The 26,100-nt window shown below is 39.9% G+C and overlaps 4 protein-coding genes across 4 annotated transcripts; all 4 read left to right on the top strand.

Annotated features, from left to right (window-relative positions):
- The first annotated feature begins 7,095 nt into the window (after positions 1-7,095).
- LOC149034607 (E3 ubiquitin-protein ligase TRIM45-like) lies at positions 7,096-9,936 on the top strand. Its single transcript, XM_089194308.1, has one exon. The coding sequence runs from the start codon at positions 7,454-7,456 to the stop codon at positions 9,641-9,643; it is 2,190 nt and encodes a 729-aa protein (XP_089050434.1). The 5' UTR covers positions 7,096-7,453; the 3' UTR covers positions 9,644-9,936.
- Positions 9,937-13,553: 3,617 nt separating this feature from the next.
- On the top strand, positions 13,554-16,105 carry LOC149034606 (E3 ubiquitin-protein ligase TRIM45-like). The gene has a single exon (XM_089194307.1). The coding sequence runs from the start codon at positions 13,615-13,617 to the stop codon at positions 15,802-15,804; it is 2,190 nt and encodes a 729-aa protein (XP_089050433.1). The 5' UTR covers positions 13,554-13,614; the 3' UTR covers positions 15,805-16,105.
- A 2,837-nt stretch (positions 16,106-18,942) lies between these two features.
- Positions 18,943-21,829, top strand: LOC149034605 (E3 ubiquitin-protein ligase TRIM45-like). Its single transcript, XM_089193515.1, has one exon. It carries the CDS (start codon positions 19,148-19,150, stop codon positions 20,984-20,986), a length of 1,839 nt encoding a protein of 612 aa, XP_089049641.1. The 5' UTR covers positions 18,943-19,147; the 3' UTR covers positions 20,987-21,829.
- Positions 21,830-23,761: 1,932 nt separating this feature from the next.
- On the top strand, positions 23,762-26,100 carry LOC149034604 (uncharacterized). The gene is made up of 2 exons (XM_089194890.1): positions 23,762-24,067; positions 24,423-26,100. The coding sequence occupies exons 1-2, from the start codon at positions 23,762-23,764 to the stop codon at positions 26,001-26,003; spliced, it is 1,887 nt and encodes a 628-aa protein (XP_089051016.1). The 3' UTR covers positions 26,004-26,100.

Raw genomic sequence — 26,100 nt, 5'->3', positions numbered from 1 at the left:
TTAACTCCACGCGTCAATTTACGACTTGAATACGCAAGCCAGAATTCTAAGTCAATAATGCGTGAAAACATGTAAACAATCAAAACAAAGAAGAAACCCAATCGGCCATGATCTTCTACAAGAAAAGCGTTACTGCTTGATGATAGCCCAGTTTCTAAATATAATTAACTTCAGTTCATAAGGTCACTCAGCTACATCCTGTTTTTCTTAGTACCGTCCCCCCCCCCAGGTGAATCCCCCCCCCCCCAGGTGAAACGGAAACGAGGGAACATATACGCAAACCTGACACTAATCGTGTTCGTCACTCTCTTGCAAGAAAATGTATAATGACTTCTTATTGGTGAACCCCTTTTGCCAATTATTTCGTCAATTCTGATTGGCGGGAGTCGGTAATTTCATCATCATCATCATCATCAATCTTTATTTATACACGAAATCATATCATTTTACATGGTCTTCCTAGGAATCGTGTTTAAATTATACTAAAATACTTTAAGAACTATTGACTATAATGTTAAACATACAAAAACAAAAACAAAAACTTATATCATGAGTAACAAGGAACTATTTACTATAATGTTAAAAATACAAAAACTTATATCATGAATAATAAGAGTTACAATGGTGTATCAGAGAAATCTTTCCCATGAAACGAAGTTTTAAAAACATTCAAACTAGTCAGTTTTTTAATCTCAGAAGGAATCCTCTGTAGTGTAGGCTCCCTTTTGCAGACTCAGTTCTGGGTCTGGGGACATAATAATTTAGCTCAGAATTTCTAAGATTGTGTGGGTGTACATTTGAGGTGTTGGTAAAGATCCGCTTCAGATACGATGGGGAAAGATTATTACGTATTTTATACATTGTCACAGCCAACTGTTTAAGTCTTACATGTTCTAGCCTTTCCAAGCCAAGCTCATCCAACAAAACAGTTGAGCAAACGTCATAGTTCTTGAAAAAGTCCAATGTCATGGCGGTCGGACGTGTTTTTATGTCGTCCGCATTTCTTCTGCTGAGCCACAGCATAGAGCAAGCTTTTCTTCGTACCCTTGGTCATTCTGAGATGAATTTAAGTCAAACTCGAATGAATTCAACCTGGATCTACTACCGGTCCCGCTGCGTGCTGACGGCCATTTTGCTCCTCTTACCCGCAAGAAATTCTTCAGGGCAAGGGTAGCATACTTTACTAACCACACAGCATCCTTTAACCCTGTGGAAGTCACCTTGGTACGAAGTGGCGATGTTCACCCTCAGCCTGGATCAGTTAAACATTCGGATTCAAGTCAAGAACGCCATGTCACCTTGGCCCATATAAACGCTCGTTCTTTCAAGAACAGAAATCACTTTATTCTTATTAATGAAGTTGTCCTAGCTAAAAAATTTGTCAGCGAGTCTTGGCTGGACAGCTCCATATCTGACATCGAGCTCGATATTCCTGGCTACAATATTTATCGCCTTGACTGTACAAACAAACCCGGAGGCAGCGTTTGTACCTTCGTAAAACAAAAAAAAGTGTCAAATGATAGGTTATCTACTCGGCAAAGTGGCAATAAGAAATTGCACTCTACGGAAACCTCTTTAATACGAACTACTGATACTCTCTTAAGTGCGATCGATGAGAAGAAAGTTACCGCTGTTGTTTTACTTGATATGAGCAAAGCCTTCGATACTATAAGCCATGGAATATTGCTCAATAAACTGTTGAACGTTGGAATCTCACCATCAAGCATTGCTTGGTTTACCAGCTACCTCTCCGACCGCCGACAAGTTGAGCGCATAAATTCTGAGTTGTCTGATCCTCTACCCGTTGTATCAGGTGTGCCTCAAGGAAGCATTCTTGGACCTATGTTGTTCAGTATTTATGTAAACGACTTACCACTCGCCCCCCTTTCCTGTTTTACTGAAAGTTACGTCGATGACACAAAACTTTACATTTCTTTCCCAGTCCACGACTGGGCTAAATCTGTCACCGATTTAAACGCCGATCTTTTACATATTCGAAACTGGTGCTTCAATAATCGTCTTCTTTTGAATCCTGATAAAACCAAACTCATTGTTTACGGAAGTCGACAAAGGCTACTAAACCTCCCCGATATCCGTCTCTCCCTCTTAGGAAAAGAGCTGACACCGGAGCACGTCGTTAAAGACCTAGGTGTGATTTTTGATTCGAACCTAACTTTCCACGAGCACATTGTTAAAACTGTTTCCACCTGTTTCTCAAGTTTGGCCCAGATTAATCGTGTTAAGCACGTATTTGACAGATCGACTTTAATTACTATAATTAACACTTTAGTATTTAGTAAGTTGTTTTATTGTTCCTCCGTCTGGTCCAATGCTGCTGACACTAACCTCCTCAAGCTCCAAGCGATCCAGAACTTTGCAGCCCGGATTATTTGTGGATCCAGAAAATTTGACCACGTTACTCCGCTTTTGAAAGAACTGCATTGGCTACCTATTAAATCTCAGCTATACTTCCGTGACGCCGTGCTTGCTTTTAAATGTATGACTGGATCCGCTCCTACTTACCTCTCTTCGAAGTTTCTAACGCGCGGTAATGTTAGCGGTCGCACGACCAGAAGCTCCCAACTGTTGCACATACCATTATACAAAACTAAATCTGGACAAAGAACTTTTTATTATCGCACTGTCAGCCTGTGGAACAGTTTAGATAATGATCTTAAATTTTGTAATTCTTCTTCTAATTTTAAGCGTAAACTTAGGGCCAAATTATTTGCTGCTTTTCTTTCTCCTCGGTCCTGGTTTTTAATCATATCATATATTTTTTATTGTCCTTTTTTAAAGTTTCTTAGTTTTTATCTTACCCATTTTATCGTACCTTCTTAAAGTTTCTTAGTTGTAATTTTCGTAATTATTTTTAGCTTTATAGATTAAACATTTTTATTATTGTAATTATTAATTGTCACTGAAAAGCCCTCTTAGGGTGTGTCAATAAAGTTTGTATTGTATTGTATAGTTAGAAAAGGTGAGAATTCTAGCAGCCCTATTCTGCAGCTTTTGAAGATTGTCTGCCAGTCCCTTATTGATATTACCCCATACGGCACTACAGTAATTAAAATATGGCATCACCAGTGCATTATACATATTCACTCTAGTATCAAGTGGTATAAAATTACTTACACGCCTCAAGATAGCAATACCAGCGGATATTTTCTTTAAAATGGTATGAATGTATGGGTGCCAGCTTAAAGGTTCAAATTGATGAATCTTTAAGCTGGCGCCCACGGGTTTTATATTCAATTACTCTTTCTAAGGGAGTGTTATTGACTTTGACTGTTAAGTCACTATATATTTATTTGGGATAACTTAAATTGGCTCCCTATAAGCATGTATTTAGTGTATTTAGTCTTCTTCACATTTAAAGTTAATTTTTTTACTGACAGCCATGACTGGATTAAAATCATATCATAATTCATTTTATATTCAAGGACCCATGGGTCTTCTGCAGATGTGGTAAGGGTAGTATCATCTGCATACAATCTGGGTTTTGAAAACAAATCACATGAAGGGAGATCATTAATATAAATAGTGAATAAGAGAGGGCCTAAAATAGACCCCTGTGGAATACCACGTGTTATATTACAGAAATCAGATTGAGCTCTATCAATGAACGTTTGTTGCTTTCGATCAGATAGATAGGACTAGAACCAGTTTAGAGATTGAGAACTGACCCCATAGAGTTTAAGCTTTCCCAGAAGGATAGCATGATCCATGGTATCAAAAGCTTTTTTCAAGTCTAGGAATATCACCCCATTTAAGAGACTGTTGTCAATATTCCATAGCCATTCATTCGTAGCCTCAAGTAAAGCTGTTTCAGTAGAAAACATAGGTCTGAAGCCAGATTGTGATTCAGTTAACAAGTTATTATTATTAAAATATTCATACAATTGATCAAAAACAACTCTTTCAATTAATTTACTCACTACAGGCAGAACTGAGATTGGTCTGTAGTTGTTAGGATCAGTCCTGAGGTCTTCTTTAAATATTTGCCAAACTCTAGCTCGCTTCCAAGCTTTTGGAAATATTCTGGTGGCAATTGACTGATTTATTATAAAAGTTAGACTACGAGTAACTATGGGAGAAGCTTCTTTCAGCAGACGAGCTGAGATGTTATCAAGACCACTAGCTTTATTACTGGGTATTTTCTGAATTAAATTGAAGACCTCCTGGCATGATACTTTCGCCAAGTTAAAGATGTGTCCTACAGGGGTAATATAATCAGTAAAATTGCTGGATGTGTCTTTAATTTCAGAGGCTAAGGAAGGTCCTATTTTGGAGAAATGTGTGTTGAGTATATTACTGATTTCGATGGGGTCGGTATTTACAGTATCCCCAGTATCCAGCTGAGTTATCTTATTAGATTTAGGTTCATTTCCAATTAGTCTATTAATTCCTTTCCAAGTTGCCTTTATGTTTCTGCGGTTATCTTTGAAGAAGGCATTGTAATATTTCATTTTAGCATTCTTAATCTCATGATTAACCTTATTCTTCATGTGTTTGCAAGAAATCCAATTGCAATCTGTTGGGAACCTCGAGGCTAATTTTTTAAGTTTATCTCTCTGAAACATTAGCCTTTTTAGCTCCGGAGTAATCCAGGGGGAAGAGATTCCTTTCACTCTCTTCTTCTTTAGTGTTGCATGGCTATTAGCAATGTCTTAGAACATATGTTGCCATATATCCCAAGCAGTGTCAGGATTATGCTCCTGTTCAATCAGATGCCACGAGACCATAGATAAATCAGTTCGAAAACTATCTGGAATAAAACTTTTGAAACATTTGTTCGTTACAGTCTTTGGATTTGATTTGGGGATACAAATCTTTCTTATTGCATACACCAGACAGTGATCACTGATTCCAATATCGACGACTCCGGAGTTTGTTTGTTTGGATGAAGAACGTCGCATTGTTGTAACCGAGTATTCGAATGATGGGATACAGGTAATGTCACGTGAGGGAGAGACTATTTCCATTTTTGGAAACATCGGCCCAGAAAAATTAAAAAAACCAAGGAGCTGCTTGCCTTACAAAAACAAGCTGTTCGTCTCCGATAGCGGAAATCATTGTATTACAGCTTTTGACAAGTCAGGAACATTCTTACACAAGTTTGGGAAAGAGGGAAATCAAGATGGACAAGTTAACTGCCCAAGTGGTTTGCGTATAGACAGCTCCAATTATCTTTTGCTGTGAGATCAATGCAATAACCGAGTTCAGCAGTTTTCTCTGGACGGTCGCTTCACTGGAAAAAGTGTCATTCATTTACCTAATCCGCGTAGATTAGCAGCAACACCAGGTGGACGTATTCTCGTGACTACTCCGAAAAAATTATCGTATTAAAGTAGCTGTTTCAGTAGACACTTGTCTACTTCTCAGGTTGTATTCCTAATGTGCAATAATCGGAGACTGGAATTTGTAAGTTTCTTCTCGAAGAAACTTTATCAAATACAACTGAACTAATTAGCTTTCAGATTTTAAATTTGGTTTGCTGGTGGCGTTTACGTATATTCGTAATAATGTAGCACATGTAAATGTTAATAGGATTCTGACTGTCAAAGAATATTTTACATTTAGTACGTCGCGTTAAATACCTTATTTTCTTTCGATAACTTAGCAGTAACTGCATACATATTTCTTTCTGCTATCAGAAAAGGCGTACGTATCAGGTGCTGAAATAGACGAGTACTATGTGACATCCAGCTCTTGTTAGGCCTCGCTCCCGGAAAAAGAAACCAACAAAAAACTAAACCCTTTTTGACTTTGCAAGGTTGAAGGATAACTTTTTAAAAGTTCTAACTGTCTTATCACTTCAAGGCGCCTGTAAGACTGTTCTTAATTGTTCTTCCCATTGTTGCATTGAAAAAAAGAAAAAGGAAAGAGGATGTTTTTTTAGACATCAAAATCTGCCTTTATTTGGCAGATGGTCATCAGTAAAAATAAATGCTAATAGATTAAAACATATTCAACAAATAAAGAAGACTTGACTGTGCTCTGTTCTGTAGTAAAGCAAGTTGGAAGCGGCTAGAGCACATAAGAATTGTAGGGGGAAACAAGAGACGTAGGGGAGCAATTGAGTGAAGAATCTGATTGATTGTATAAGACCACTGGTCTTATTCAACCAAATAGATTATTCTCTCAATTGAAAGCTTTCTAAACTGTCAAAACTTTCACAATCTTTTCATAAACTAGAATGTTGTTCATAAACAACAAAATGTTATTTTTTATCCGCGTTGGTGTGAAAGATCAAGTTACCAACAGTTGTAAATGTTTAAGGATAGACCGTACGGAGGTTTAGGCGCGTAAAAAATAGCAAAGAAAAATAAATATTTAAAATCTCTAAATGCTTTAAGAATTCGCTGATTAATAATAGAAAATACCATTTCGAAGTACCTATACGTAACTAGACAGACCAATAGGAAATCAGAAAAAACTAAGAGTTAGTTACTTTTTAATTGGAAACATCGGTTGAGTCTTGGGCGATGTTCCCATATGATATGTAAAGATGTCTTTCCTTTTTCTGTATAATTTTGGCACCAGAAGTATTGAACCCGTGAACAGTGAATTGAATTTGGCTGACTCACTCATCAACTTTCTTTCATTCTGAGGAATTGATCTTATAGCGTCAAATAACAATGAACGGTTCCTTCCAAATATTTAACACTCAGTTTCAAAATAGCCTGAAATTCAACCTTCCAACATCGAAAGCCATATTGCTCGAATGAATAGCGCCGTACTGAGAGTAATCCCTTCTCACTTGCGCGAAATTACTGGCAAAATGTCCCCACAGGAAGCTCGCCAGTAAGTCCACTGTTAACAACATTTTGCCTAAAAAAATCCCTACACCGTCATAGCCCTGGAAACAATTTTTTGTGGTACGGCACACAGTACCAGTAGAGCCCCATCGGCCATACAATGACCACAGAATGCATCATTCTCAGATGTCTAAACATTAACCCTTTACACCCTAACATCAGTCTGCATATTCTCCTTACTCTTCTTTATACATTTCCTAAGGTGCTGATAAGGAGAATATGTTTAATAATCAAAAGCTTCCATAGTTGGTGATCATTTCCTGTATTCTCGTGTCCGTAATGTTTAAATCAGGGGTGATACTATAAGGAGAAATTAGATGTTAGTCACTCTTAAAGGTCAAAGAATTAATGAGGAACAGATCAGTTTAACTCCACACGTCAATTTACGACTTAAAAACGTAAGCGAGAATTCGAAGTCAGTAATGCATGAAACGTGCAACCAAACAAAACAAAAAGAAACCTTATCGGCCATGATCTTCTACAACAAAAGCGTAACTGCGTGATAATAGCCCAGTTTCTAAATATATTTAGATTCAGTTCATTAGGTCACTCAACTACATCCTGTTTTTCTCGGAATTTCAAAAATAGCGTTTTCAGGTTGTCTTTACCAGCAATCTTGTTGAACGCTGACAATGGAGTCCTTCTTGAGAAATCTCACCAAACAGGTTACTTGCTCAGTTTGTCTCGAGACCTACAAAGAGCCGAAAATTATATCGTGTTTTCACACCTTTTGCTGTGAGTGCTTAGAAAAGCACGCAAGAGTGAGCCAAAGACATGGAAAGTTTCGATGCCCCGAGTGTCAGGCAGAAATCCACTTGCCAGAAGGAAATCGCTTCGAAGCGTTGCCAACTAGTTTCTTTCACAACAGTTTGTTGAATATACTTGCCGTTCGGCAAAGTGGCAATGGAATAAACGTCACTTGTGGGAACTGTAAGAAGACCAGCTCCAATGTCCATTACTGCTTTGATTGTGCCCGATTCATGTGTTCCGACTGTCTTAACGCACATGAAATTATGCGCTACGCCTTTGAGGGACACAAAGTCATGCCTGTTAAAGACTTCCAAGATCAAGATTACGAGGCTTTGTTAAAGCGACAGCCCTTTTGCACCAAGAAGTACCACGAGCGAGAGATGACGAGATTTTACTGCCTCCAGTGTCAGTGTTGTGTTTGCCATCTTTGCATCGTCACGGATCATCAAAGTCACAAAGTTCAATTGCTTGACGAAGCGGCTGACAACGAGAAAGGAAACATCATGGCGGATGCCGCAGAGAGCCGAACAAGGGAAAACGATTTAAAGGAAAAGCTTCAACAATTCCAAAATACAGCAAACAGCCTGCAAGAAAATGCCTCCGTCGCTAAACGAGGAGTCTCTCAAGCAGCCGAGAAGATGATCGCAGAGATTCGAGAGCGCGAGCGGAAAGCAATTGAATCAATCGAGACAACGTGCGTCACGAGACTCCAAAAAATCAACTCGGCCCGACAGGCAATAGAATCTCTGATGAAACAAAACAACAAAGTCGCCGACTTTGCCGAGAACTTGGTACAGAAAAGCTCAAGCTGGGATATCATGCAAAACAAGCACAATTTGAAACAGAGATTTGAGGAGCTTCGAGGAATCCAAGCTGCACAACACCATCAGACCTCGTTCATCAAGTTTTACCCCACTCCTGCCGTGGGCTTCAACTTGGGCGACATCGCCACCGAAGACATAGCAGACGCAAGCTGGTCCACTCTGGAGGGACTGGATCAAACTTTTCAGGCTGGTTTAGAGGCAAAGTTTATTTTATTCTCCAAAACACCTGATGGAGGATTAAGTAACCAGCCTGATCTCAAACAGCAAATTGAAGTTCTCATACAACCAGACAAAGATGTCACACAAGTCGCTGTTTACAACACAGAAAACGGTAGATTCGAGGTCAAATTTATACCCAAAGTACCCGGTGCTTACAGCATTGAAGTGAAGATTAATGGTGATACACTTGCTCACTCTCCGTTCAGTGTGGCGGTGAAAGAGCGTGAACTTATTGTGGTCGGTGAGTTGGATCTGGATTTATTAGAAGGAGAACAGGTCGGCCGTCTATTTGGAATCGCGGTAAATGCAATAGGGAATATTGCGGTAACTGACAATGGTAAAAACTGTGTTTACATATTCGATAAAAATGGTAAATGTCTGAGAAAAATTGGAGCTAAAGGGCAATTTAAAGACCCATCTGGCGTGACATATTTGAACGATGACGAGATTTTGATTGCAGACACAAATAACAACAGTATACAACAAATTAATATCCAGACAGGAACTGTTGTGAAAACTTTAGGGAAAAAAGGGGTAGGAATAGGAGAGTTTAATCACCCAATTGATGTTTGTTTGGACGAAGAACGTCGCATTGTTGTAACCGAGATTTCGAGTAATAGGATACAGGTGATGTCACGTGAGGGAGAGACTATTTCTATCTTTGGAAACATCGGCTCAGAAAAATTAAACAACCCAGGGAGCTGTTTGCCTTACAAAAACAACTTTTTCGTCTCCGAAAACGGAAATCAATGCATCAAGGCTTTCGAGAGGTCAGGAACATTTTTACACAAGTTTGGCAAACTAGGGAATAAAGATGGACAATTTATCAACCCGAGTAATTTGCTTATAGACAGCTTCAATAATCTTCTGGTGTGTGATCAGTGGAATGGTCGAGTTCAGCAGTTTTCTCTGGACGGTCGCTTCACTGGCAAAAGTATCACTCGTTTACCTTGGCCTCGTAGAATAGCAGCAACACCAGATGGACGTATTCTCGTGACTACCGCTAAAAAGATTTTCATATTAAAGTAGCTGTTTCAACAGACAATTATTTACTTCGCAGTTTGTTTTCTACTTCTAGTGGCCCGAACTGTTTCTCTCCTAATGTGCAATAATCAGAGACTGGAATTTGTAAGTTTATTCTTCTTCTCGAAGAAGCTTTGTCAAATACACCTGAACTAATGAGCTTTAAGATTTCAAATTCGGTTTGCCGGTGGCGTTTATGCATATTCGTAATAATGTAGCACATGTAAATATTATAAGATTCTGATTGTTAAAGAATATTTTGCGTCAAATACGTTTCATTGAATACATTATTTTCTTACAATAACTTAGCAGTAATTGGATACCTCTGAGCTATGAAGCCACACATTGGGAGCGAGGTCAATTTATTGAATTCATATCTTCCCGTGCAGTGAAATCATGTGAAGTTTATATGAAATAATTCATATTTTGTACTGCGGTTGTAGATGAAAGTGAAATGTGATCATCGCAGTAAATTATCCAATTTAAGCAATTGGAAAGAAGAAGCCTGAAAAAAATCAGGGCTTCAACGGGATTCGAACCCGTGACCTCCGCGATACCGGCGCCGGTATCGCGGAGGTCACGGGTTCGAATCCCGTTGAAGCCCTGATTTTTTTCAGGCTTCTTCTTTCCAATTGCTTAAATTGGAAAATTTACTGCGATGATCACATTTCACTTTGGATACCTCTTGTTAGACCTCACTCCCCCCTCCCCCCCCAAAAAAAAACATTATAAACATATTATTGTGACTACCTCTTAAAAATTTTCCTATTAAAGTAGCTGTTTCAATAGACACTTATTTACTTCGCAGGTTGTATTCTACTTCTAATGGCCCGAACTGTTTCTTTCCTAATGTGCAATAATCAGAGACTGGAATTTGTAAGTTTATTCTTCTTCTCGAAGAAGCTTTGTCAAATACAAATGAACTAATTAGCTTTAAAATTTCAAATTTGGTTTAATTTGCTGGTGGCGTTTATGTATATTCATAATAATGTAGCACATGTAAATATTATAGGATTTTGATTATTAAAGAATATTTTGCATTAAATACATTATTTTCTTACAATAACTTAGCAGTAATTGGATAGCTCTTGTTAGACCTCGCTCCCCCCCCACCTAAAAAACAAAACAAAACAAAACAAAAGACGCTTTTTGCGATTGCGTGACTTTTAGAGATGTCTTTTATATTTCTGTATAATTTTGACACCAGAAATATTGAACCCGTGAACAGTGAATTGAACTTGGCTGACTCGCTCATTAATTTTCTTTCGTCTTTTAAGGTATTAATGTTACCGTGTCAAATAACAATGAACCGTTCCTCAGTTCCAAATATTTAACACTCAGTTTTGAACTAGCCTGAAATTCAACCTTCAACATTCGAAAGTCATATTGCTAGAAAGAATGAGCGCTGACCTGAGATTATCCCCTTCTCACCTGCTCGGAACTCCGCCACATCTTGTCCCAGAGGGGGGGTGTGTAAAAAAAACCCTGCTGACCAAATTTTTTTTTCGACCGATAAATCTGAAAAAGAGAAGAGTTTGTTTTCGAACATCTAAAAATTTAGGCTTAATGATAGCTTCAGTGAATACACTGTCTTAGATAAGATAATCTCCAAGACGATGGCAGACGATACCCGATCGGCTTCGCTTTCCAAATCAAATTAGCCTCCGTTTTAATAGTCAGGACCCAGTTGTGCAAAGGGCGGATAACGCTTTCCAACGGATAAATCGCTATATAACGGATAAGTGGTAGCAAAACGTACTGAGTTATCCACTGGATAGAGATTTATCCAGTGGAGAGTGTTATCCGACCTTCGAACAACCAGGACCAGGAAGTTATAGCTGACATCGATGTCTCTTATCAACATCCTACACAATAATTCGTTGAGGGGGTATCTGCCATCGCCCTAAGCAAAACTTGCTCAGTTTCAGTTTCCGGATATCGACATGTATGGGGCACCAAAAACTGTCTACACGTTTAAACGTAGGTTTATTGGAAAATGCACAAGCCGTCAACGAAAAACTTCTGATGCTCCTCATACCACGCGGAAATTGGTTTGCCATAAAGACGATACCACATGTGTATCGCATCGTCGTTCCCAGTTCCTTTCCCCTTCTCGCCATGCTACTGTGGGATATGGTGAGACCCTTGAAACCATGTTGGGTGTTGTAGTGTAAAACTTAAATAAAAGCGTTGCAGCTCAATTTTCTGACCTCACATGAAGTTCGCCAGTAAGTCCACTGTCAACGGTATTTTGCTTACAAAAAAACTCTTACATCGTCATAACCTTGGAAACAATTTTTCGAAGTACGTGCAAATAGTAGCAGTAGAAACCCCTTCGGCCATATAACCACCACGAAGTGCATCATTCTTAAATGTCTAAACATTAACCCTTTACACCCTAACATCAGTCTGTATATTCTCCTTACTGTTCTTTATACATTTCCTGAGGTGCTGACAAGGAGAATATGTTTAATGATCAGAGCTTCCCTTGTTGGTGATCATTTCTTGTATTATCATGACCTTAATGTTTAAATCAGGGGTGATATTATAAGGAGACATTAAATACTGGTTACTCTTATGAAGCAAAGGGTTAATGAGGATTAAATCAGTTTAACTCCACACGTCGATTTACGACTTGAAAACCTAAGCGAGAACTCGAAGTCAGTAATTCGTGAAAACATGCAAACAATCAAAACAAAACAGAAACCTAATCGGCCATGATCTTCTACGACAAAAGCGTGACTGTGTGTTGATAGCCCGCTTTCTAAATACATTTAACTTTGGTTCAGAAGGTCACTCACTTACATCCTGTTTTTGTTAGCCAACGTTAACCAGTAATCCCACCCCCCCCCCCCCCACCTCCTTAGGTGAAACGGAAGCGAGGGAATGTCTACGCTAACTTGACACAAATCGTGTTCCGTGACGTCACTTTTTTTGAAAGAAAATACATAATGACTTTTTATTGGTTAACCCCTTTTGCCGATTCTTCTGTCAATTCTGATTGGCGAGAGTTGGTCATTTATTATCATACTAACGAACAAGATGTTGAACAAAATGCTTCCATTAAGTGGTCAACTTTTCAGACAAAAACGATCTGAAAAGATCGGGATAGACTGGGATAGAAACATTTCAAGAAGAGCAGCATGCAGAAAGCCATAGATATGTTTTTCGAAGGTAAAGATGTCTCCGTTTGTCATCAACTCGCTATGGAAAATCTTTATTATATCAAGCAGCGCCAGTGATCGATCACCTCTCTTCTCTAAAAGAAACCGGTCACCATATTTATTGTGACGCCCGTTAAAGCTCTCACAGAATACATGTCCTTTGTCTTAATGCACTTGGGCCAAGGAGATTGTCCGCCATCGACTTTCGTTCTCTTTGCGAACGGTGTTACGAAGCTATGAAATAAAAGCTAATTGTCTCTTTCAACGATTCTTTCGACTGGGAAAAGAGTCGCTCTTTCTTCACGCTTGCAGCGTAACTATCTCTGAAAGAAATCTGTAAAAACCTTCATCCAATGATCCAACTTATTTCGACGATCGTGGAACCGTTTACAAATGCAAGCTGAAACCGCGTGGACGTTGAAGTCTAGTTTCGTAAGCGCGATGCTAATCGAACATCGTCCTTTTCTTACTCTATACCGAAAATCGCTTATATTCTTTACTAAATCCTTAAAGCAAAGTATACATTTGAGCTAGGACGCTGAATTGCAAATTTACCCGAAAAATTGAAAATGAATACACTTCAATGTTGTTGTTTATCTTGATAACCTTCACGTGCCACTTAGCAAAAAAATATTATCAAGCGAGATTAGTTTGCATAAACTGACATAACCTGACATAAGTGTCAGGTTTGCGTAAACGCGGTTCCTTCGCTTCCGTTTCACCTTGCGCCTACACGTACACAATGCTTTCTCGGAAATTCAACCAATAGCTCTTTAAGGCTGTGTTTACAAAAAATCTTGTCAAATACAGACAATGGAGTCCTTCCTGAGAAACCTCACCAAACAAGTTATTTGCTCTATTTGTCTCGAGACCTTCAAAGAACCGAAAATTATATCGTGTTTTCACACCTTTTGTTGTGAGTGTTTGGGAAAACACGCAAGAGTGAGCCAAAGACGTGGAAAATTGCGATGCCCCGAGTGTCAGGCAGAAATCCACCTGCCACAAGGAAATCGCTTCGAAGCGTTGCCAACCAGCTTTTTTCACAACAGTTTGTTGAATATCCTTGCCGTTCGACAAAGTGGCGATGGAACAAACGTCACTTGTGGCAACTGTAAGAAGACCAGTTCCAATGTGCATTACAGCTTTGATTGTGCTCGATTTATGTGCTCTGAATGTCTGAATGCACATGAAATTATGCGCGATGCATTCGAAGGACACAAAGTCATGCCTGTTAAAGACTTCCAAGATCAAGATTACGAAGCTGTGTTAAAGCGACAGCCCTTTTGCACCAAGAGGTTTCACGAGAAAGAGATGACGAGATTTTACTGCCTTCAGTGTCAATGTTGTGTCTGCCATCTTTGCATCGTGACGGATCATAAAAGCCATGAAGCGATTTTGCTCGACGAAGCGGCGGACGTCGAGAAAGGAAACATCATGGCGGATGCTTTAATGAGCCGAACAAGGGAAAAAGATTTAGAGGAAACGATTCGACAGTTTCACCACATGGCTTCCGAGCTGCGAGACAATGCTCAACTCGCTAAACGCGGAGTTTCGCAAGCAGCTGAGCAGGAGATCGCAGAGATTCGAGAGCGCGAGCGACAAGCCATTGAATCAATCGAGGCAACATGCGTGACGAGACTCCAAAAAATCAACTCGGCTCGGGAGGCCGTAGAATCTCTCATGAAACAAAACAACAAAGTCGCCGACTTTGCCGAGAACTTGGTACAGAAAAGCTCGAGCTGGGATATCATGCAAAACAAGCACAATTTGAAACAGAGATTTGAAGAACTTCGAGGAATCCAAGCTGCACAACACCATCAGACCTCGTTCATCAAGTTTTACCCCACTCCTAACGTGCGCTTCGACTTGGGGGACATCGCCACCGAAAACATAGCAGACGCAAGTTGGTCTACTCTAGAGGGACTGGATCAAACTTTTCAGGCTGGTTTAGAAGCAAAGTTCATTTTAACCCCAAAAACACCTGATGGAGAAATAAGTAACCAGCCTGATCTCAAACAGCAAATTGAAGTTCTTATACGACCAGACAAAAATGTCACACAAGTAACTGTTTACAACACAGAAAACGGGAGATTCGAGGTGAAATTTATACCCAAAGAACCTGGTGCTTACAGCATTGAAGTGAAGATTAATGGTGATACACTCGCCAACTCTCCGTTCACTGTGGCGGTGAAGGAGCGTGAACTTACTGTGGTCGGTGACTTGGATCTGAATTTATTAGAAGGAGAACGGGTCGATAATCTATTTGGAATCGCGGTAAATACGAAAGGAAATATTGCCGTAACTGACGGTGGTAAAAACTGTGTTTACATATTTGATAAAAATGGTAAATGTCTGAGAAAAATTGGAGTTGAAGGGGAATTTGCAGCCCCATCTGGCGTGACATATTTGAAGGATGACGAGATTTTGATTGCTGACACAGGTAACGGCAGAATACAGCAAAAAAATATCCAAACGGGAACTGTTGTGAAAACTTTAGGAAAAGCAGGTGTAGGAACAAGAGAGTTTAATCTCCCAACTGATGTTTGTTTGGATGAAGAACGTCGCATTATTGTGACCGAGTTTTGGAGTAATAGGATACAGGTGATGTCATGTCAGGGAGAGACCATTTCCATCTTTGGAAACATTGGCCCAGAAAAATTAAAAGAACCAAGGAGCTGCTTGCCTTACAAAAACAAGTTTTTCGTCTCCGATGGTGGGAATCATTGTATTACGACTTTTGACAAGTCAGGAACATTCTTACACAAGTTTGGCAAGGAGGGCAATCAAGAAGGACAATTTGATTGCCCGATTGGTTTGCTAATAGACAGCTCCAATAATCTCCTGGTGTGTGATGGGTTCAATAATCGAGTTCAGCAGTTTTCTCTGGACGGTCGCTTCACTGGTAAAAGTATCACTCATTTACCTGAACCTCGTGGAATAGCAGCAACACCAGATGGACGTATTCTCGTGACTACCCCTGAAAAAGTTTTCATATTAAAGTAGCTGTTTCAATAGACACTTATTTACTTCACAGTTTGTATTCTACTTCTAATGACCCGAACTGTTTCTTTCCTAATTTGCTATACTGATTAGAGACTGGAGTTTGTAAGTTTATTCTTCTTCTCGAAGAAGCTTCATCAAATGAAACTGAACTAATTAGCTTAGAGATTTCAAATAATGTATGTTAGGGGCATTTATGTATATTCGTAATAATATGGCACATGTAAATATTATAGGATTCTAATTTTTAAAGAATATTTTGCACTGAGGACGTCGCATTAAATACATTATTTCCATTGGATAACTTAGCAGTAACTGCATATATATTGCTTTCTTCTACTAGAAAGGGCGATACGTGTCAGGTGCTGAAATAGACGAGTACTATGTGACATCCAGCTCTTTTTAGGCCTCGCTCACCAAAAAAAAAAGCCAAAAAAGACGCTTTTTGGGGTTGCGTGACTTTGTTAGGTTAAAGAAAAACTTTTTGAAAATTCTCATTGTCTTATTCCTTGAAGATGCTCATAAGACTGTTATTAATTGTTCTTTCCATTGCCATAACCCTGGAAACAATATTTTAAAGTACAGCAAATAGTAGCAATAGAAATTCCATCGGCCATCTAATGACCACGGAATGCATCATTCTCAAATTAACCCTTTACACCCTAACATCAGTCTGCATATTCTCCTTACTGTTCTTTATACATTTCCTGAGGTGCTGACAAGGAGAATATGTTTAATAATCAAAAGCTTCCCTAGTTGGTGATCATTTCTTGTATTCTCGTGACCTTAATGTGTAAATCAGGAGTGATATTATAAGGAGAAATTAAATGCTGGTCACTCTTAGGGGTCAAAGGGTTAATAAATGAGGAATAGATCATCTTTGCATCGTGACGGATCGTAAAAACCATGACGTTAATTTGCTCGACGAAGCAGCAGACAACGAGAAAGTAAACATCGTAGCGGATGCTGTAATGAGCCGAACAAGGGAAAACGATTCCAAGGAAACGATTCGACGGTTTCACCACACATTTTCCGAGCTGCGAGACAATGCCCAACTCTCCGTACATTGTGGCAGTGAAGGAGCGTGAACTTACTATGGTCGGTGGGTTGGATCTGAATTCATTAGAAGGAGAAGAGGTCGACATTCTCGTTGGAATCGCAGTAAATATGAAAGGGAATATTGCCGTAACTGACAATGGTAAACATTCTGTTTACATATTCGATAAAAATGGAAAATTTCTGAGAAAAATTAGAGTTAAAGGGAAACCCACGTGGTGTGGCATTTTTGAACGATGACGAGATTTTGATTGTGGATACAAGTAACGACAGAATACGACAAACCAATATCCAGACAGCAACTGTTGTGAAAACTTTAGGGAAAGAAGGTCTAGGAATAGGAGATTTTGATATCCCAGGTGATGTTTGTTTGGATGAAGAACGTCGCGTTGTTGTGACCGAGTTTTGGAATAGTGGGAGACAGGTGATATCACGAGTTTGGAAAAAAGGCAATCAAGATGGACAACTTAACTACCCGAGTGGTTTGCTTATAGACAGCTCCGATAATCTTCTGGTGTGTGATCAGTGGAATAATCGAGTTCAGCAGTTTTCTCTGGACGGTCGCTTCACTGGTAAAAGTATCACTCATTTATCTCATCCTCGTGGAATAACAGCAACACCAGATGGACGTATTCTCGTGACTACCCCTAAAAAGATTTTCATATCAAAGTAGCTGTTTCAATAGACACTTATTATTTACTTCACAGTTTTTGTTAACTTCTAATGGCCCGAACTGTTTCTTTCCTGATGTGCAATAATTGAAGACTGGGATTTGTAAGTTTATTCTTCTTCTCGAAGAAGCTTTATCAACTACAACCGAACTGATAAGCTTAGAGATTTCAAATTATGTATGTTAGTAACATTTATTCATATTCGTAATAATACAGCACATGTAAATATTACAGAATTCTGATCGTTAAAGAATAATTTGCACTAAATACGTCGCAGTAATTGCATATATATTGCTTACTTCTACTGGAAAGGGTGATACGTGCCAGGTGTCCCCCCCCCCCCCCCAAAAAAAAAAAAACCGGCAAACGAAACAAAACTAAACGAAAGAACCGCTTTTTGCAGTTGCGTGACTTTTAAAAGTGCCTTTCATATTTCTGCATAATTTTGACACCAGGAATATTGAACCCGTGAACAGTGAATTGAACTTGGCTGACTCACTCATCAACTTTCTTTCATTTTAAGCAATTGATCTTATAGCGCCAAATAACAATGAACCGTTCCTTCCAAATATTCAAAACTCGGTTTCAAATGAACCTGAAATTCAACCTTCCACCATCGAAAGCCATATTACCAGAAAGAATGAGCGCCGACCTGAGAGTAATCCCTTCTCAACTGCGCGAAATTCCGCCACATCCCAGAGGAGGGGGGTTGGGGATGTCTGTAATAACCCTGCAGACCATTTTTTTTTGGACCGATAAATCTGAAAAAAGAAGAGTTTGTTTTCCTACTTACCGACGGCAATATCTAAAAGTGAAGGCTTACTGATAGCTCCAGTGAATAAACTGTCTTTCTGACACTCTCCAGACGATACCCGATCAACTTCGATTTCAACTCCGTCAAATTAGCTTCCGTTTTAATGGTCAGGGCCCAGTTGTATAAAGGGTGGATAACACTATCCAACGGATAAATCACTATTCAGCCGATAAGTGACAGCAAAACGTACTGCGTTATCAACCGGATAGAGATTTATCCAGTGGATAGTGTTATCCGACCTTCGAACAACCGGGGCTTAGAGGTTATCGCTGACATCGATGTCTCTTTTCAACATCCTGCACAACAATTACTTGAAGGAGTATCTGCCATCGGCTTAAAACGTCCTCAGCTTACTTAGATATCGACGTGTATGGGGCACCAAAAACTGTCTCATCTTTCTACACGTTTACACGTGGGTGTTCTGGAAAACGCACAAGCCATGAACGAAAGACTTCTGAAGCTCCTCATATCAGGCGGCAATCGATTTGCCATAAAGAAAATCCATCAGGGGTATCGCATCGTCGCTCCCAGCTCGTTTTTCTGTTTTCACACGTTTTGCTGTGTGTGTTTAGAAAAACAAGCAAGAGTGAGCTAAAGACATGGAAAGTTTCGATGCCCCGAGTGTCAGGCAGAAATCCACTTGCCAGAGGGAAATCGCTTCGAAGCGTTGCCAACTAGTTTCTTTCACAACAGTTTGTTGAATATACTTGCCGTTCGGCAAAGTGGCGATGGAATAAACGTCACTTGTGGCAACTGTAAGAAGACCAGCTCCAATGTCCATTACTGCTTTGATTGTGCCCGATTCATGTGTTCCGACTGTCTTAACGCACATGAAATTATGCGCGATACCTTTGAGGGACACAAAGTCATGCCTGTTAAAGACTTCCAAGATCAAGATTTCGAAGCTTTGTTAAAGCGACAGCCCTTTTGCACCAAGAAGTACCACGAGCGAGAGATCACGAGATTTTACTGCCTACAGTGTCAGTGTTGTGTTTGCCATCTTTGCATCGTCACGGATCATCAAAGTCACAAAGTTAAACTGCTCGACGAAGCGGCTGACAACGAGAAAGGAAACATCATGGCGGATGCCGCAGAGAGCCGAGCAAGGGAAAAAGATTTAAAGGAAACGCTTCAACAATTCCAAAACACAGCAAACAGCCTGCAAGAAAATGCCCGCGTCGCTAAACGAGGAGTCTCTCAAGCAGCCGAAAAGATGATCGCAGAGATTCGAGAGCGCGAGCGGAAAGCCATTGAATCAATCGAGACAACGTGCGTCACGAGACTCCAAAGAATCAATTCGGCTCGACAGGCAGTAGAATCTTTGATGAAACAAAACAACAAAGTCGCCGACTTTGCCGAAAACTTGATGCAGAAAAGCTCGAGCTGGGATATCATGCAAAACAAGCACAATTTCAAACAGAGATTTGAGGAGCTTCGAGGAATCCAAGCTGCACAACACCATCAGACCTCGTTCATCAAGATTTACCCCACTCCTACCGTGGGCTTCAACTTGGGCGACATCGCCACCGAAGACATAGCAGACGCAAGTCGGTCCACTCTAGAGGGACTGGATCAAACTCTTCAGGCTGGTTTAGAAGCAAACTTCATTTTATCCCCAAAAACACCTGATGGCGAAATTAGTAACCAGCCTGATCTCAAACAGCAAATTGAAGTTCTCATACAACCAGCCAAAGATGTCACACAAGTCACTGTTTGCAACACAGACAACGGGAGATTCGAGGTGAAATTTATACCCAAAGTACCCGGTGCTTACAGCATTGAAATGAAGATTAATGGAGATACATTCGCCAACTCTCCGTTCACTGTGGCGGTGAAGGAGCGTGAACTTATTGTGGTCGGTGAGTTGGATTTGAATTTATTAGAAGGAAAACGAGTCAACAATCTATCTGGAATCGCCGTAAATACGGCAGGGAATATTGCCGTAACTGATTGTGGTTCAAACTCTGTTTACATATTCGATAAAAGTGGTAAATGTTTGAGAAAAATTGGAGTTCAAGGGAAATTTAGAGACCCACGTGGCGTGACATATTTGAACGATGACGAGATTTTGATTACAGACACAGGTAACAGAAGAATAACACAAATTAATATCCAAACGGGAACTGTTGTGACAACTTTAGGAAGAGCAGTAGAAGAAGGAGGGTTTCATTTCCCTTTTGATGTTTGTTTGGATGAAGAACGTCGCATTGTTGTAACCGAGATTTGTAGTGGTAGGATACAGGTGATGTCACGTGAGGGAGAGACTATTTCCATCTTTGGAAACATCGGCCCAGAAAAATTAAACTTACCCATGTGCTGCTTGCCTTACAAAGACAAGTTTTTCATATCCGATGGCAGAGATGATTGCATCAAGGCTTTCGACAAGTCAGGAACATTCTTACGCAAGTTTGGCAAACGAGGCGATCAAGATGGACAATTTCTCCACCCGAATGGTTTGCTAATAGACAGCTTCAATAATCTTCTGGTGTGTGATCAGCACAATAACCGAGTTCAGCAGTTTTCTCTGGACGGTCGCTTCATTGGTAAAAGTATCACTCATTTACCTAAACCTCATGGAATAGCAGCAACACCAGATGGACGTATTCTCGTGACTACCCCTAAAAATATTTTCATATTAAAGTAGCTGTTTCAATTGACACTTATTTACTTTGCAGTTTGTATTCTACTTCTGATGACCGAACCGTTTCTTTCCTAATGTTGGAGACTGGAATTGTAAGTTTATTCTTATTTTTCGAAGAAACTTTTTCGAATACAACTGAACTAATTAGCTTTGCGATTTTAAATTTTGTATGTTAGTGGCATTTATGCATATTCGTAATAATGTAGCAAAGGTAAATATTATAGGATTGTGATTGTCAAAGAATATTTTCCACTAAAGACGTCGCATTAAATACATTATTTTCATTCGATAACCTAGAAGTAATTACATATATATTGCTTTCTTCTACTAGAAAGGGTGACACGTGCCAGTTGCTGAAATAGACGAGTACCATGTGACATCCAGCTCTTTTTAGGCCTCGCTCCCAAAAGAAAAAAATTACAAAAACAACCGCGTTATGCGATTGCGTGACTTTGTAAGGTTAACCATTTAACTCCAAGATCTGACTATTAATTCTCCCCTCTAGCTGCTACACATTTCCTTGTAAATAAGTTACAAGTGTTTGGTGTTAGATCACGATAACAACTTCTATCTGATAGGTTTTAATATTCTCAATTTTTAGATATTATAGTGAGAACTTACATGCGAATCACTTCCGGGAGTGAAAGGTTAAAGGATAACTTTTTTAAAATTCCAATTGTCTTATTACTTGAAGGTGCTTGTAAGACTGTTCTTCATCGTTCTTCCCATTGCTGTAGTGAGAGAGAGGGATTGGAGAGAGGATGTTTTTGAGACATCAAAATCTGCTTTTATTTGGCAGATGGACATCAGTGAAAATAGATGCAAATAAATCCAAACATATTCAACGTATTCGAATGTGCTCTGTTTTGTAGTAAAGCAAACAGGAAGCAGCCAGAGCACGAAAGAAGTGTAGAGGCAAATGCGAGACGTAGTCGAGTGTCTCTACTTCTTGAGTGCAACTGAGAGTATATTCGGATCAGTGGAATAGGACCACTGGTCTTATTCAATCAATTAGATTATTCTGTTAATTAAAAGCTTTCAAAAAATGTTCAACCATCAGCGAGGTTGATCTAATGCGAATTACAGACGATGCCAATGTTGTTACTGTTGGGTGACGTTGAAGTCGAATAAACATTGCCTTGGTCAAATAAAGTACAATTCCACAAACATGGCTCTGAGGCTATGGAGAATGACAAAAAGAAATGAATAACTAATCCCTCAACCCCGATGTGCTTTCCTTTGTGTTATTCGCCCAAGCCTTGGAGCCAAGTTTTAATTTTAATATATCGAGAATGGCTTATCAATGGAAAGACATGAATTAATTTTCACACTGAACAGTTAGTCAAATAGGAGTCACAGGCAAACTTTCTTAATGAAGGGGTGAGTTGAATAAGTTGAAATTTAAAAGCTGCCTCAGCCACGATCACTTGGAATTGTCCTTCTTGACTGAATGTGAAACATTCTGATGACAACTCATGCGTGAAAGTGCGACCATTGTTTTGCCTTGCAAATCTTTTAAGCGTGACTAAAACGCCCACAGTTTATGAAAAATGTGAACAATCAGTTAGTGGAACAACTGTTATCGAAAAAAATGCCTTATTAACAAGGCCATAAAAGGCTGAGGAGCACGCTGTGTAAGGTAAACTAAAAGGTCTCCATTCTTCTAGGAGCATCGAACTTTTCGTCTGAGTCAAAAATCAAAATAAAAGCGATCACAGAGCAAAGCGCAGGAAAACGTGAGTGACCTGAAAACGAGACTGGTTATACTTTTGAATCTGATTGATTTAAGAAAGTGGCACGAATTTTCAGAACAAATCAAAAAACCAAGTAAAGCGAAGCTAAAGCAATCACAGATAACTTTCAACTGACTCCAAATAAAAATTACTTCTTAAAACGTCTCAGAGCATGAACAGAAACACCCACGAATCATGACAAATAGGCCGTTTTATGCTAATATCAAAGGCACTTCTTCCCACGCACCTTTACCTGTTCTGCTTTCCATTCAACACCCCTCTAACAAATTTGGATGAAAATTCTTAGCGCTAACACAATCAAAAGGATAAACTAAAGTTTAGAAGTTGACCTTGATTTTACAAAAATGGTATTAATGGAAAGCAATTTTGGAAAGTCATGATATAGAATTTAAATTGGGGTACCTTCTATTGACTTCTTAGAGGCAACGAACTCTGTTATGAGTTCGTTAGTCGCTCCTTTCAAACCCGTAATTTTGGAAAAACTGGTGAGTCTGGACCTCGACAAGTTTTAAAGAAAGCAATAGCCAAATTATTTACAGTGGCGACCCAAACAGAGATGAAGTGGTACAAAGACATTCCTAACCTTCTTGAACTTCACCCACGCACAAGGTCTTGAATGTTCAACAAGAACCACGCAAAGTTCGTGTAAAACATTAATTACATGTGGCGACTCGCCAATGTAAAAGAAAGTATCGCATAAAACTAGGTTTAGAATCACCTATGTCGCTTCATTCAAGCTGCTATGGCCTAATTGGGTAATGCAAAAGAAGGCCAAAGAGCAAAAGGAGTCTTCAGGGCATCGGAAATGTGGACGATCTCCTCTTTCCTCGTCTCCACGCAAGGGCTGCCATGACAATGTTTGAGGTAATCCCTTAGCAAATATCATTACATAATCAATATTATCTAACGGCTGAATAGCTTCGAATTCATTTGAATTGTGATAATTTGCAACGACCTGCGTTAGAAGCTCACGAAGGAAACTGGATGCAGAGAACACCACTCTGCAATAGATATTTGAGGATTCATGAAAACCGCCTTAAACCAGGTATTCTTGATTTTGTGGTTAAAGGTATTCGGTGCGAAATGTGAAGTCGATCAAGGTTTCGGCAACTGCATGCAATACTTTTACAAAAGAACCCCGCCAAGTCTTACTCGGAGTTTCGCTGAACCGCCCAAAAGCATCTGCCAACGGTATGACAATGCATACCGCTATGCCACACTGTACAGCACCAGCTTGAAGATTCCTGTGTATTCAGCTTATACCCTGCCTGATCCTTGCTCGGGTTCTCCCGAGCCAGAGAGAAGGTCCACATGGTTTGTCGAGCCTCAGGTAGGTAACACATTCGACCTCGTAATTTATGAATCGGAACAAGTTGCTGATTGGAATCTTAATTTATATCTCAGTTTGAAAAACGAGCTTTATTGAAATCTAGAAAAATTTGAACATTTCTACTTCTGTAAGGTAAAGCCGACCACAGTACATTCATATTACTTATTCACCAATCGACAGAAAATCATGTTCCACTCAGAAAAGTACCAGTATTCCTCTTCTTGTTCGGTGGTTCCACCAACAGACAATAAACCAATGTTCAATCAATTCAATGAAATAAAATTGGTCATATTTTATTTTTGAAAACGTTTTATGATTTTAGCCCTATTCAGACTTTTTGTTTTTCTCTTAACAGCTCCTGGTAGCCTCTGACACCAGATCTAAGAGAAATATGGAGACAGCTTCCCAGCAAACTGAACGCTACAAGACAGTACAGGCGATAAATGCAGACTACCGTAACACGGATTACGACCGGGGTCACCTCAATCCAAACTTCTACCAATGTGGAGAAGGAAGAACAGCGACTTTTACCTTGACAAACGCCGTTCCTCAAGATCCCTGCTTCAACCAGCAGTCGTGGAGGAAAATGGAAGAAGCCGCCATGAGGACAATGAGGACAAATTGTTCTTTTTCCGGCGCTAGACGTTATTTTGTGACGGGAATTGTCCAGCAGAGAATACGAATTCCAAACAGAGAACATGACCTGGAAGGAGACGTGGCTCACAGAGATTTCAATCGAGTCACCGTCCCTAGTTACCTCTGGACAGCGGTTTGCTGCGATGCTTCAAGTTCAGGCAATCGCGAGAATGGTTTTTCATTTGCTTACATCGGAAAAAATACTGCTGACTCTTACGTGGACATTCTGAGCGTGAGTGAACTGGAGGCAAGACTTATTAGTAATGACCTTGCTCAAGATCGCTACCAGGCGGCCAAAATTTTTGTTGATGACTGCAATGAGAATTCAGCAAAATCAAAAACTGCACGAGCTCAAGTTGCAGTTCCTGTGAACTTACGATTGGCAAATGCAGCGAATGACTTAAGCAGGGTGGAGCAATCAACTATTCCTCTCAAGAAACGCAAAGTCCTTCAAGGGGTAGTGGGTTTGATACAAAACAACGGTGTATCTGCGAAAGGTTACTCTCTTGCTCGCATAGAGTTGGGCATAGATTTACCAAGAGAAGTTGACGTATTGCAAGAGGCTAGAAATGCAATGTACACCAGCAGAGCTAGTTTATTGCTGTATAATGCAAAGGCATCTCTACCGCTCCTCAATCGCGATAAACCCGAGATCGTTGCAAGTGACCACGATTCTTCCAGCTTGCACCATGTAGCTCCCAACAGACACATCAAGAACAAGAGCAAGAAAAGGGAATCATCCTGGCTGACCTATCTCAAATTTCGGCCAAGAGAGCCCAAGTTAGATGAGATCGATGAAGTTAAGCGGCAACGCTCGAACGACCAAGCTACTTCACCGCCAGTAGACGAGTATTTGATCGTTCCAAACCTTGCAGCAGATGAGTCTGATGTGACAATCCAAGGCAAGCGCTGCATAAATTCCACCTGTGGTTTTAACGGCAAGAAGGAGAAGTGGTGCTACACTGACTGGGCAAAATCGACGGAGGCCAAATGCTGTTTTACCCAATGTAAGTTTAATGGCGGAAAGGATCATCAGACTTGCCAAACAAATAGCACCAAGTCGACCGAGACCTCGTGTTCAATCAGATATTCTTCCGTCAACGTGAAAGGCCAACGCTGTTTAGCTGAACATGAATGCGGCCTCCATGGGTACAGTTACTACTGGTGCTACATTGACTTGGACAAGAACTGGGATTACTGCTGTCAACCCTGGCACGTTTGTAGCATTCATACCAACAGCTACAAATGGTGCTATACCGGCAAAACAAAAGAATCGAATTACCAATATTGCAGCTATTAGGTGCTGTTTTAAGGCTCACATCAAAATAAATGGTTGAATGAGGGAAGATGGTTAAATGAAATTCCTTTTAATCAAAATCATATTTACAAAAGCTTGA

Source organism: Pocillopora damicornis, chromosome 14, assembly GCF_964200805.1.
Source record: "Pocillopora damicornis chromosome 14, jaPocDami1.2, whole genome shotgun sequence".
Lineage (NCBI taxonomy): Eukaryota > Metazoa > Cnidaria > Anthozoa > Scleractinia > Pocilloporidae > Pocillopora > Pocillopora damicornis.
Note: the sequence above shows the minus strand (reverse complement) of the source record. Positions and strands in the feature narration are given on the sequence as shown.

Excerpts from the sequence above, each read along its gene's own strand:
- LOC149034607 (XM_089194308.1), top strand. The coding sequence starts at position 7,454 with ATGGAGTCCTTCTTGAGAAATCTCACCAAACAGGTTACTTGCTCAGTT.
- LOC149034606 (XM_089194307.1), top strand. The coding sequence starts at position 13,615 with ATGGAGTCCTTCCTGAGAAACCTCACCAAACAAGTTATTTGCTCTATT.
- LOC149034605 (XM_089193515.1), top strand. The coding sequence starts at position 19,148 with ATGTGTTCCGACTGTCTTAACGCACATGAAATTATGCGCGATACCTTT.
- LOC149034604 (XM_089194890.1), top strand. The coding sequence starts at position 23,762 with ATGAAAACCGCCTTAAACCAGGTATTCTTGATTTTGTGGTTAAAGGTA. Across the intron at positions 24,068-24,422 it reads CATGGTTTGTCGAGCCTCAG|CTCCTGGTAGCCTCTGACAC; the intron begins GTAGGTAACACA and ends TTCTCTTAACAG.